General features: G+C 46.7%; 1 protein-coding gene across 7 annotated transcripts in view; it reads left to right on the top strand.

Annotated features, from left to right (window-relative positions):
- Positions 1-13389, top strand: part of CCND2 (cyclin D2) — a 48326-nt gene that overhangs the window by 21475 nt on the left and 13462 nt on the right. For 4 of the 7 annotated variants that reach the window (XM_064142348.1, XM_064142355.1, XM_064142354.1 and 1 more), the window contains one exon: positions 142-272. In XM_064142348.1, coding sequence (XP_063998418.1) covers positions 142-272 — 131 coding nt within the window. Of the gene's footprint in view, positions 1-141; positions 273-481; positions 1733-8760; positions 9003-13389 lie in introns of those variants that run through there. The other 3 variants (XM_064142351.1, XM_064142350.1, XM_064142349.1) reach the window with 3 other exon arrangements.

Genomic DNA, 13389 nt, shown 5'->3' with positions numbered 1-13389 from the left:
TTTCTTCTCCTTCCCAGTTTTTTATTCTTGGGTGTATTTTGGTTTTTTGTTGTTTTTTTTTTTTAATTGTGCTGGTTGCCTCTGATGTTTTGTAGCTTTTCTGGTCTGGGCTTGGACTAATGCCCAGATCTGTTCTTGCAGACTTTAACTTTGCCATGTACCCACCATCAATGATAGCAACTGGAAGTGTGGGAGCAGCCATCTGTGGCCTTCAGCTCGATGACGGGGACAGCCTCACAGACCTCTTGGCCAAGATCACAAACACAGATGTGGTGAGTGTCCCACATTCCTCTTCTCTTTTTGTGGTGTCGAACTGGGCTGTTAAACCCAGCCTGATCCTGAAAGACCAGTGGAGCAAAAGAGAGGGATGCTTCTGGAGTGAGTGGGTTGCAGGTGTGGAACCGGTGCCATGGTTGTGGTGGTTTGAATGTCTAAAGCTTCTCGGCCTGTTGGAGTCAATTTTCATTCACACTTTGTTCAGCAGCTTGCTGGAGAGAACCTGTTCTGCCCACTCAGGCATGCTATAGTGGGGAGCCACCTTGGGTACCATGATGGAGTTTGCAGGCAGATGGCATCCCCTTGGGCAAAAGGTACTCCAGCATGTGCACCGGACCTACATTCATGACCTTGAAATTGCTCTGTTGGCCCTCACTGAGGGATCACATCAAAACCCCTGCCTTGAAGAAGGTGAATAATGAGATGATCCTCCAGCAGTGGCACAACGCAAGGCACGTATCTTTTGTCTATAGCTTCTCTAAGCTCACTGCATGAAGTGCATATTTTGATGATCAGAAAATCCTGTTGGCAGGAGTGGAGAACCTGGTGGCATTTCAGTGGTGCTCAGACTCAGGCCAAAGTGAGTTTTCTTGTCTGAGGTCATCTCCTAGTGGAGACATAAACAAAGCCCAAACCTCACAGCAGTGCATGGCAGTCTTAGTGGAAAACAGGCAGGACTGAAAGGAGCACTCAGGGTGTCTTCCCTGAGTGGTGGTGCCTCTCCTGCTGCACCCCTGTGTCAGTGGAACACTGCAGGCAGAGCAAATCCAAGCTGCTCAGTCTGTGGGTAAAGAGGAGTTTCATCTCCTGTGAAGCTGACTTGTTTTGCAGCGATGAAATGTCTCGGGTTTGGCTGAGATGAAGTTAGCTCTCCCCATAGCATCTTTACACAGTGCTGTGTTTTGTAGTGGCAGCTAGAACATACCAGTGTTTTGGCTACTGCTGAGCAGTGCTTGCACAGTACCAAGGCTGTGCTTTTCCAGCGTTCTTCCTCCCAAGAGTAGGCTGAGGGGCGGGCAAGAGCTTGAGAGGGGACATGGCTGGGCCAGCTGATCCAAACTGACCAGAAGGGTATTCCATACTATATGATGCCAGCTCAGATATAAAAGCTGAGGCACAGAAGGCAGTGTGGGCACAGAAGGCAATGTGGAGGCATTTGTTGATGGAGTTTGTCCTCTGGAGCATCCACTGTGCCCTGCTTCCTGGGAAGCAGCCGGACAGCATCTGCTGGTGAGGAGGAGAGAATAACATCTTTGTTTGCTCTTGCTTCCACCCAAAGCCTTTGCTTTTGCTTCTGCCCTATTAAATTGCTTCTGTCTTGTACCACAGGCATCTGGTTTCCCTCTTCCTCTGTCCATCTAAGAAGGGGAGTGATAGAGTGGCATTGGTGGGCATTTGGCCCTCAACCAGGGCTGACCACCACAGGAAATTAATTCAGAAGGAAAGAAAATTAGTTGAGCCTTTCTGAAATGGAGGCCACTAATAAGATAATGCCTTTTTTTTTTTCATCCAAGTATCAGTTTCCAGTGCATCATCCTTAACATTCTTTTCTTTTTCAGAGTAAATGCACTGTGCAATTACTAAATCTGTGATAACATTGTCAAGAGGAAGTTTTCTTCACTTCATCCAGCAAATATGCTGTGTTTGGGTTAAAAAGGAATAGTGCAGTTTAACAAAAAGGGGAAAATTTGGCTATTTTTTTTGTTGTTGTTTCAGTCAGATTGATTCTAATTTTCCCGTGCAGTTCTGGGGCTTCCCATTTCTTTTGTTTTGGGCTGCGTTTTGCACAGAAAAAGAAACATTTCCAATTGTGAATGCTTATGGGGGTGCTAGTGGATGAGAAGCTGGACAGAAGCCAACAGTGTACGCTTGCAGCCCAGAAGGCCAGTGGCAGCCTGGGCTGCATCAAAAGAAACGTGGCCAGTATAAAAACAGGTGATGCTGCCACTTTGCTCTGGTCAGAGACCTCACTTGCAGTACTGTGTTCAGCTATGGGACCCCCAACACAGGAGGGACACAGACCTGCTGGAGCAGGTCCAGAAGAGAGCCACTGAGATGATCAGAGGGATGAAGCATCTCTCCTATGAAGACAGGATGAAAGAATTGGGAATGTTCAGCCTGGAGAAGTGAAGGCTCTGGGGAGACCTTAGAGCTGCATTTCAATATCTGAAACAGACCTACAGGAAGGCTGGGGGAAGGTTTGTTTAGAAGGGCCTGTAAAGATAGAACAAGGGACAATGGTTTGAAACTGGAGCAGGGTAGTGTTAGGTTGCACACCAAGAAGTTGTTCTTTACAATGAGAGTGGTAAAATACTGGAACAGGCTTCTTAGGGATATGGTTGAGACCTCATGCCTAGAAACATTCATGATCAAACTTGATGTGGTCCTGGGCAGCCTGATCTAGTTTAGTTGGATGTGTCCCTGTTGACTGCAAGGGGGGTTGGAGAAGATGACCTTTGAGGGTCCCTTCCAACCTAATGCGATCTGTGATGTAAATCAAGTAGGTGCAAAAAATGTAATGTTACTGCTCTTCTGTGTCTTGTTTTGTAAGCATGGAGAAAGAATGGTGACAGATTGCAGCAAGCAGCAGGAGCATGTAAGAAGAGTCCTGTCTAACAACTCAGCCTGCATGGCTTGGTGGGAGCATTGCACAAAGCTTATTTGTACAGTTGTTACAGTTTGAGTAAATCCATTACATTTAAGTCATCTGTGTGGGTAACAAGAACTATGTTGTTGGTGCTGATATTGGCAGTTACTGGTCGAACAAATTTTCATCTTGGAGGTTTTGGCTGGCTGGATGTAACATGCTGAGGCTTGTCTACTGCATCCAGCAAGTGGGTAGATGTAAGAAGGACATTAGAAACCATGCTGAGGAAGATGAGAGTTCAGAGATGCTAACAGCCTGTTAGCAAAGATCCTTTTGTCAGCCATGGCAGGGGATATTCTTAGAGTAAGGAAAACTTTGCTAGCCACCAAAGAGTTTGTTGCATAACCTCATGTCTTAACTTCATGGAATGTCTGGTTGTGCTTGTCTGTGATTTTCCTTGTCGTACAATGACACAAGATGAGTTGTTCCTGCTTAGCTGGTGCTCATTTTCGTGCTTGTTTTTAACTTGTGTACACCCACACAGCTGTTTCAGACCCATCCTAGAACTGATCCACCTTAAAGATGACAGGCAGGACCACTTCTTTTGGAGTTTAGGGGTCAGGAGGTCTTATTTAGTTTCTAACCCAGATCAGTTCACTGATAGACTTCTGAAAACAGCCTCACAAACAGCTGGGGGGGGCTGAGCCCTGTAGCACAGAGCAGATGAGGACAAAAAGAATTTCTGTAACCATCCTACCCTCTGGGCTGCTTGGACTACAGCTCTAGAAACTACAGCCTGGCAAACCACCATGGTCCTCACCAGGACCGGGGTAGCAATGAGAGTGAGGGAATGACAGAGTAAGGCGAGGAGCAGAAGGACAGATAGCGTGGGAGAGACAGGGAAGCTTGTGGATTGCAGGAGAATAGTTGGAGGGTTTAGAGGGAGCTTTCACAAGGTTGAAACTTTGTAGCTAAAATTTTTCATGATCCCACCTCAGCAGCTCTCTTCTGGAAAGCCAATGAGAAAATCTCAGTATCTGTTTCCACGCTGAGCAAGCACACACACACCTGCTGCTGGGAAGCATATCACTGCCCACGGATATCCCTGGCCAGTCCTTTTTGGGGGCAGAAGCAAGTGGTGCTTAAGTGCCACCGAAACCAGAACAATTACCCTTAGCAGAGCTCACTGCTTTGTTCCTGTGCTCTTTATGATTAACAGTGCACTGTTCCCATCACCAGACCATGCTCCCCATATTGGTAAGCTCCAGATAAACATCTGATAACTCTTTCCATGGTATTTTAGCACTTGCCACATGGGGGGTGCCGGATGCCAAGGCAGCTCTTGCTGATGTATTTGTATTTGAATTGTTTGGCAGGGCCGATCAACCATTGAGTAGCTTGGATCTGCCTTTCCAAAGATGCTAGGGAGATGTTCAGGATAGTTCCTCATCTCCTCCAAGATTTTCCAAGGTTCTTTTCCCTTCTTGTACTCTTTCAGCATGGACAGGAAATTCAGGTTGCAGTAACAGCACAGTGCTGACAATACTCAGCTGTTAGGTGAGGGCAAGCAAGCTCAACACATAGAACACACAAACTACCTCATCAGGACTTTGCAAGATACTTAGCTGTGCCTCGGTTCCCTGGTTACAGGGAAGAGCATTTTCTTCCCTCACATTATTTTTGCCAGCAAAGAGGTTTTGAGCATATCTTTTTGATGCAGCCCTCGCTGCAGTAATGTGCTCTGTGGTCAACTTTCAGTTATGTTGTTGCAGTCTGTGCTGCATGAGGTCGTGTTCAGGAGGCCCTGCAAGCTGCTTGCTTGTAAAGCCACTCCTCACAGTAGGGACTACACACATGGGGTTTTGTACAGCACTTGGCCATGTGTTTCTTTATGGTTGCTGGCTGGTGCCTTGCTGCTTCAACTGTGAAGCCACGTTTGAATTGGAATCTCAGCTCCCTCTTCCCAATCTGCTTACTGAAGATCATAGAATCATTGAATGGTTTGGGTTGGAAGGAACCTCCAGAGGTCACCTAGTCCATCTCCCCTGCCGTCAGCAGGGACATCCTACACTAGAGCAGGTTGCTCAGAGCCCTATCAAGCCTGACTTTGGATACCTCCAGGGATGGGGCTCCAGCCACCTCCCTGGGGAACCTGTTCCAGTGTTCCACCACCCTCATACTAAAGAACTTGTTCCTAACATCCAGTATAAATCTGTTCTTCTCCGGTTTAAAACCATTGCCCCTTGTCCTGTCACTGCAGGTGTTTGCGAACAGTCTCTCTACAGTGTTCCTGGAGGCTCCCATTCAGGTACTGGCAGGCTGCTATTAGGTCTGCCTGGAGCCTTCTCTTCTCCAGGCTGCACAACCCTAGCTCCCTCAGCCTGTCCTCATAGCAGAGTTCCTCCAGCCCCTGGGTCATCTTTGTGGCCCTTCTCTGGACTCTCTCTGCCAGCTCTGTGTCCTTACTTTACACTGGGGACACCAGAACTGGAGGCAGGATTGGAGGCAAGGTCTCAACAGAGCAGAGTCAAGGGGCAGAATCCCTTCTCTTACCCTGCCCACACTCTTCTGGATGCAGCCCAGCACAGGGCTGCCTTCTGGGCTGTGTGAGGGCACTGCTGGCTCCTGAGGAGCTTCTCGTGGATCAACACCCCCAGGTCTCTTTCTCAGAGGTACTCTCAACTCGCTCTGCACCCAGCTTGGATCTCTGCCTGTTTCTGCGGAAGTTGGTGGAGCTGCCATTCTTTCAGGGTGTTGCCACCATCATTGCAAAGGTGACCTGAATTCACAGTCTGTCCCCTGCAAGATTTGGAAGTCTCAGTGCAACCAGAAGTGATCAGAATTTGGAACTTGGGCAGGACAGTGTATTTTTCATTAGGCAGCTGTTTGGAAATGGGAAAAATGTTTTTGTAGAAACATCCTCTGTGACTCCTTCCTTGGAAAAATGCAAAAGGGAGGAGGACTGGAAACTTTCATCCTACATGTTAAATCTTGAGAGAGAGATAAGCAACTGAAAACAGGGTCTCAGAGGAGTAGGGGACAGTTGTAGTAATAAGCTTCATCCTTAAACTGTATTGTTGGAAAAAAATATAGTGGCTAGGTTGTGTAAGAGTTAGCCCAGGGCTGTGTTAATGAAGAGTGAATACTATTGTAATATATTTTATGTTGGGGCTTTAATTAAAATTGAATGAACAGCCTCGGTTCTTTCACTTCCTAATTTCTGATGCCCAAGAGCTGTTCCTGCAGGGACACAATTAATTCATCATCATTGTGTGAACGACTTTGTTTTCAAAGGGGAGGTTAGGAAAGAGGAAGAAATAAGAGGCCCTAGGATCCAGCAGCATCACGTGGTGGGAAGGCAAAGTGACTCACAGAAATTACAGCTTTGCAGAGGGAAAAATTCTTGCCCTCCCCACCTCATTCCTCCTGGTAGCTGACAGGAAATGGTAGAGAGCTGGAGGAGAGTCCTTCCCAACTGGAGACTCTCAAGGGCTTCTTTCCCTTTTGGGGTGTGTGTGCTTGCTAAGCATGGAAACAGATAATGAGACTTTCTCATTGGCTTTCCAGAAGAGAGTTGCTGAGGTGGGAGCATGAAAAATTTCAGCTACAAAGTTTCAGACATCTGAAAGTAGAGAAAGATAATGAAATCCTGATGCGACTTCAATGCAGTGAGCTTTGCTGAACTTTGATTGGTTTCTGATGATAATTTGCGGGTGTTGTTTGCTAGGAAACAGCAACCCCGCACCAAGAGGCTGAAATCTGTGGAGTTGCTTTCTGCTTACACTGGTGTAACTGAAATTGGGGGCTGGCATTTAGTGCTGTAGTATTTTACATAGATGTTTCATTAAAAATTAGACCCCAACTATGTTATACTTTTAATTATTAATAATATCTTTTTATAAATTTAGAAGCCATCTCTTGGGGTACAAGCAAACAGCCAGCAAACAAATGTTTCCTTCAAAACCACACTGGTGTCAGCTATCTTTGGATGAATCCAAAGCAGACTTTGGATGAGCTGGTACAAGACACTCTGCCAGTGTCACTCTAGGAATAGTGATTATTTCTGATAATGAGCTGCCCTGGGCTCCTTGGTGAAAGTTGAGTCACAGCTTAAAAAGTGACCACAAGGCCATGCAAACCTTGGTTTCATTGCTTCTTCCACCTACCAAAATAAACACCAGGGAATCTACTTGTGGAGAATCTATGAGTACAACAGGGAATCTACTCATCAGCCTGACGGTTGATCATAGTGCTTCTGTGTGGTACATCTGAATTGTTGTTTCTGGTTGTTACTGTCCCAAAGTTTCACGCAGCTCTGTAGCATCAGGGTAGCTGACAGAGTGTGGGACTGTTTCATTTGGGCTTGTTTGAAGAGGGAAAGCTAGTGAGCAAGGAGTTAACAGACTACTCACAGCAAACTGCTGAGCTCCCTGTGCATCTCCTTGTGGGTCATTGCAATGGAAAAATAAACAACTCAGGAAGTCAGGAATTTCCATAGCATCCCAGAGCAGCACTCCAGTGTGCGCAGTATCCTGTCCCTGATGGAGCCAGATGCTTCAGGGAAGGATATAGCATCTCTACTGCATACAGCTGTGGGGTATGAGGAAGGATGGCTGAATGGATAAGGCACATTTAATTAGACCTTACCATCAATATTCTGCTTTGTCACATATCTGTTTCAGGCAAATCTTACTTCTTGAAAGAGCAGCTGGCAGTTCACTGTGTCAGCTTATGAGCCATGGGTCTGGAAACTACTTCTCTGGCCATGCCTGGAAGCATTCTCATCTGTCATGAGCAGAGCATGCATGCCCTGGTCCAGTTACTGCTTGCATCTTCCTTGAATCTGTCCTAAGCCTTTCCCTTCTCTGGTACCCCAAGATCTCCTTGTGAAGGAGGAATACCCTGGGGTTTCTGAAGAGCTCAAGAAACTGCTGCAGTGTGAGCCAGATGTGGTCTTTACCTGTCACAAAGCACCTTGAGTCAAATATCTTGTAGGCTGAAGTCAGAATTAGGCACACAGCTGACCCTACTTCAAGCAGAAGGCTGTGTTAGGTGGCCTCCAAAGGTCCTTTCCAACTATGAGGCTGGGTGCACTGAAACAGACAAGTGATTATCTCATGTGTTCACAGTGGCTTACTGAGCTGACAAAATCTGGCAAAGCAAACTGGTTATTAGCCTTTGTGGCCACCAGGAAGGCCAGCCAGATTCACTGTGTGTGATAGGGTTAGGGTTGTATGTGTGTGTAAAGAGCATCTTCTTGTAAAGCCCAGCTCTCAAGGTTGTGTTCAGATGACTGAAGGAGTTGTTCTCATCAGCATCAACAGCAAGGGAAAAGGTTTTCAGGTGGAGTCAACATGTAGGCTTGTATGTGGTTACAAGTCCTTTTTGAAAGTGTGTTCCCAGATGGGAACTGGTGTGTATTGTGTGGGTTTGAAAATCCAAAGCATATTGAAGTGATGTAGAAAGGAAAAAAGTATCAAGCTTTGCTTAAAGTCTTGTCAAAACAGCTGGCTGTGAGCCCTTCAAAAGGTGGAGCCAGGCTGTTTTGAAGGCTGGATCTGTAATAAATGGCACTCAAAATACCTCCACTTAAATGTGCTGCATATGGCAGTACTGGGATTTTTGGTTTTTTTCATCCCAAGGTCTGGGAAGTCCCTTCCTAAAGATTCCTGTCAGTGGCTACACAGAGAGGATGACCAGAACCATCACACTCAAAAATTCAGCTTCTGTTCAGCCACAGTACAAACTCACGGAAACCTGTTTTGAATAGGTAGCATTTCAGTACTGTCCCTACAGCACATACACCATTTGTCCTCTCCTTTGTAGCATTCAGGGCCTGAGGTTTTGGAACCAAGCAACAGGACTCACTGTATCTTATCCTGCCTTATTTGTTGCAGACCGCATTTTGTATGCAAGGAAACAGCAGACCAAACAGCCTCCAAGAGAAAGGAAGAATGAGATAGTTTCCTAAGTTGTCTTTGCCTGAGTTGGCAGCTGCTCCACTTCATTCAGCTTTTTGTTCCCCAGTGAGTGCTGTGCGTGTGTAGCAACAATGGGGTGATGCAGTTACACCGCGGGCTCATGGTGGAGTTCCGTCAGATCCATTCATAAATTCAAGCCAGGCCCCCTGAGGGACCACAGAATCACAGAATCACAGAATTAATCAGGTTGGAAAAGACCTTTGAGATCATCAAGTCCAACCTATCACCCAGCATCATCTAACCAACTAAACCCTGGCACCAAGTGCCACATTCAGTCTTTCTTTAAACACTTCCAGGGACAGGGATTCCACCACCTCTCTGGGCAGCCTATTCTCATGCCAGTCACACTTTCTGTCAAGAGCATCCTCCTAACATCCAACCTAAACCTCTCCTGGCACAGCTTGAGACTCTGTCCCCTCGTTCTGTCACTGGTTGTCCCAAAGAAGAGACCAACCCCCACCTGGCCACAACCTCCTTTCAGGTAATTTTAGAGAGCAGTAAGGTCTCCTCTTCTCCAGACTGAACACCCCCAGCCCCCTCAGCCTCTCATCACAGGGCTAAGCTCCAGCCCCCTCACCAGCCTTGGTGCTCTTCTCTGGACATGTTCAAGCATCTCAAAATCTTCCTTAAATTGAGGGGCCCAGAACTGGACACAGTACTCAAAGTGTGTCCTAACCAGTGCTGAGTACAGGGGCAGAAAGGCTTCCCTGGTGCTGCTGGCCACCCTATTCCCAATACAGGCCAGGATGCCATTGGCCCTGGCCACCTAAGCAGCTCCACAGCCCAAGCGTGGCTGCTGGAGGAGTCGAGGGGTCAGCTGTAGATAGTCTGGTCAGAGGTTTGCCCCAGACTTCAGCAGGGCATCCTTGCTCAGGTCATGCAGCTCTGTGTTGTGCAGACAGGTTTGGCACAGCTCTTTCAAGTCCCCTCTTTCAGTAAAAGCTGGCAGGGTAAAATTCACAGCTTTTCACAGCTGCAGAGTGTAGCTGTTAGAGGTTAGCAGCTGGAAATCTCCAGGCACACCAAGCAGGGAGTATCATTTCAGGCATGGCATCTGCCCTTGGGTCACTGTGCCAGTGTTTTTGTCTTCATGCTCACTTTTTCCAGTTCTGACAGCACTGCTGTCTCCTGTTGCTATGAGAAACATCCACATGAGCAACAGGAAACCAACAAAATGACTGCTGAAGTGGAACTGAATCTAGAAAGCACACTGCTGAAAGTGCTAAAAAGACCAAATGATTGTCCCTGGAGGTGTTTAAAAAGACATGGGACGAGGCATTTGGCACCAGGGTTTAGTTAAGTAGAAGGTGTTAGGTGGTAGGTTGGACTCAGCGATCTCGAAGGTCTTTTCTAGCCTGGCTAATTCTGTGACTGGGGCAAGAAATGTGCCATCTTTCAGGTGTTTAATGTGAGGCATCTTCTAGATTGTGTTCTTCTAGTAAAGTAGCCACAGTCGGTGGAGAGATTCTGGCCCAGATGAGATACAAGTTTTCAGGCGTGATGTCCTTGTTAGCCTGCATGCAGTAGGTACCCTGTGAAACTGTAAGTTACTGCTTTCTTGCACTTGCAGATGGAAAAACAGAGACACAGGTCTTTAAGGTCTTTAATTGAGGCTCTTTATTGCAGTAGCAAAAATAGACACAATCTAGAGGGAAAATATTTCTGTTTTGAAACGGCGACATCCATGAGATGTGAGATCACCAAGATACAGTAAAGGGGAATGAATATTCCCACAGCAGCTTCTCAGGCTGTTTTGGAGAACATCAGGGAGCTGAAGGCCAGTGCTCAGCACAGGAAGGCTCTGCTTTGGGAAGGAATCCCTGTTTATGTCAACAGTGAGGCATGTGCTTTGGAGAGGTTTGAATTGGACCTTAAATATGAGCCAGTGGAGGAATCCAGCTGTCTTTTGTATCTAGGAGTAGACATATTCCATGCTAGAATTTATGTAAATCCCAACTCTTTAATGCATTTTTAGTTGCTCCTTTCTTAGATATCCATGCAGTGCATACAGTAGATGATAAGGGAGTGGAACACCTCCCTTATGGAGAAACGCTGAGGGACCTGGGTCTGTTTAGCTTGGAGAGGAGGAGCCTGAGAGGTGACCTCATTAATGTTTATAAAGATGTGTGGGTTAGTGTCAGGAGGACAAAGCCAGGATCTGCTCAGTGGTGTCCAAAGACAGGACAAGGGGCATTGGGTGCAAGCTGGAGCAGAGGAGGTTCCATGGGAACACAGGGAGAAACTTTTTCATTGTGAGAGTGACAGAGCCCTGTAGCAGACTGACCAGAGGGATTATGAAGTCTCCTTCTCTGGACACATTCAAAACCCACCTGGATGCATTCCTAGGTGACCCACTCTAGGTGGTTCTGCTCTGGCAGGAGGGTTGGAGTGGATGATCTTTTAATACCCCTTCCAATCCCTGACATTCTGTGATGACCAGTGAAGAGTATCTCCAGCATCTTTTCTGTTTATCATGCCAGGCCCTGCACCTTAAAAAAAAAGTTCTTTTCTGGTTTCTGCTTTGCCCTGGTGAGACCACACCTGGAATACTCTGTCCAGTTTTGGACTTCCCAGTTCAAGAGAGACCAGGGACCTGCTAGAGAGAGTCCAGTGGAGAGCCATGAGGGTGATTTGCGGGCTTGAGCATCTCCCCTACAAAAAGAGATTGAGAAACTGGTTGCTGTTTAGTCTAGAGAGGAGAACTGATCAATGTGTATCAGTATCTGAGGAGCAGGTGTCAAGTGGAGGGGGCCAATCTCTTTTCACTGGTCAGCAGCAATAAGACAAGGAGCAATGGATACAAACTGGAACACAGAAGGTTTTACCTCAACATGAGAAGAAACTTCTTCACAGTGAGAGTGACAGAGCTCTGGAACAGGCTGCCCAGAGAGGTTGTGCAGTCTCCTTCTCTGGAGACTTTCAAGACCTGTCTGGATGCATTCCTGTGCAGACTACCCTAGATTGGACTGGATGATCTCTGAAAGTCCCTTACAACCACTAATGTTCTGCAATTCTTCAAGCTGCAAAACGTCCCTAAGTCCTACAAAGAAAGAAGCAATCAAGTAAGAACGTTCTATGATTGTATGGATTAGTTATAAGACAGAGGAAGAGACAAGAGCCATTAATAGCAATTTGTGATGTAATTTGTGCATATGTGGGAACCCAACCAGCCTTTAACACCTAAGTTACACACAACAGCCCTACTGTCACTCTTCTGCAGCTGGTTGTAAGGGAGGGGCAGGGTTGTGGTTTGGCTTTGAAAAGCCCTTGGGAAATTTATTTACTCCATGGTTGCTGATGCACAACACCTCACCATAAGGCCAAGATGTTTTCAAGGCTTAAGCAATATTTAAACTTAACAGAATTAAAATGCAGCCTTGTCACAGAGAAATTTTTTTCAGTCTTTGGTTTCTCCCTTACATGCTGTCCTAGCACATTTTCTCTGGACTCTCCCAAATGAGTGCCATCTTGGATGGGCAAAATCTGGATGGCTGCAAGCCTCAAACCAGTTTCCATGTACCCAGATGTTTACCTAAGTTCAGTTTTTGATAAGTAGACAAGCATTAGGAGGCTCCTTGGCTAAGCTTTCTTCCTTCTTCTCCCAGGAAAGGCTGAAACTGAGTTGTAGAAAGGGAATCTATAAACAGTGGTACAAAAAGCACTGTGGAGCTAAGTTCACCACTTCTAACACACCTGGGTGTTGCATGACCAGTATATATAGGGGTGCACTCTGGGTTTTTTTGGTCTTACCTGGATGTGAAATGCAATCTGGAGGTTTAAATCTAGCTTCAAGTGGTTGGTGTCATGGGAGTAGGTGCAGTAAAAGGGAACTGCAGTAACCTTAGGTCACAGAAGCACTGAATTGATTCAAAACAGAGAAAGGAAGAAAATATGTGTGGTTTAAGTAGTTTACCTTCTTGTGATAGCCCTCTGCTGTCTACATTAGAAAGAAATTATACTTTTCTTTGTGGAGAAGATGGTGTGCTGCCACTCAGTTGTGGTGTGAGCTGATGCAGAAACAATTGGCACCTGTCATCATTGTCAACAAGATCTGGACAGGCTGAGAGCTGACTGAAGGAAAGATTGTGAAGTTTAGCAGCAACAGTTGCAGGGTCCTGCAGCTGGGGAGGAATAAACCCAGACACCAGCACAGGCTAAAGGCTGCCCTGCTGAAAAGCAACTCCGTGGAGAAAGACCTTAGACTGCTGGTGGGCAGCAAGTTCTGCATGGGACATAAGTGTGCCCTTGTGGCTGAGAGCCAATGGCATCTTGGGGCACATCAGGAAAAGTGTGGCCAGCAGGGCTGGGGAGGTTCTTCTCTCCCTCACCTCTGCCCTGGGGAGACTACACCTGGAATACTGCATCCAGTTTTGGACTCCCCAGTTCAAGGGAGAAAGGGACCTTCTGGAGAAAGTCCAGTGGAGAGCCACAAGGATGACTGGGGGACTTGAGCATCTCCCCCCTCGAAAGAGATTGAGAGCCCTGGGACTGTTTAGTCTGGAGAGAAGAGTGAGAGGGGATCTGATCAATGTGTACAAGTATCTG

This window comes from Pogoniulus pusillus, chromosome 4, assembly GCF_015220805.1.
Source record: "Pogoniulus pusillus isolate bPogPus1 chromosome 4, bPogPus1.pri, whole genome shotgun sequence".
In the NCBI taxonomy this organism is placed as follows: domain Eukaryota; kingdom Metazoa; phylum Chordata; class Aves; order Piciformes; family Lybiidae; genus Pogoniulus; species Pogoniulus pusillus.
This window is presented reverse-complemented; position numbering and strand designations above follow the sequence as displayed.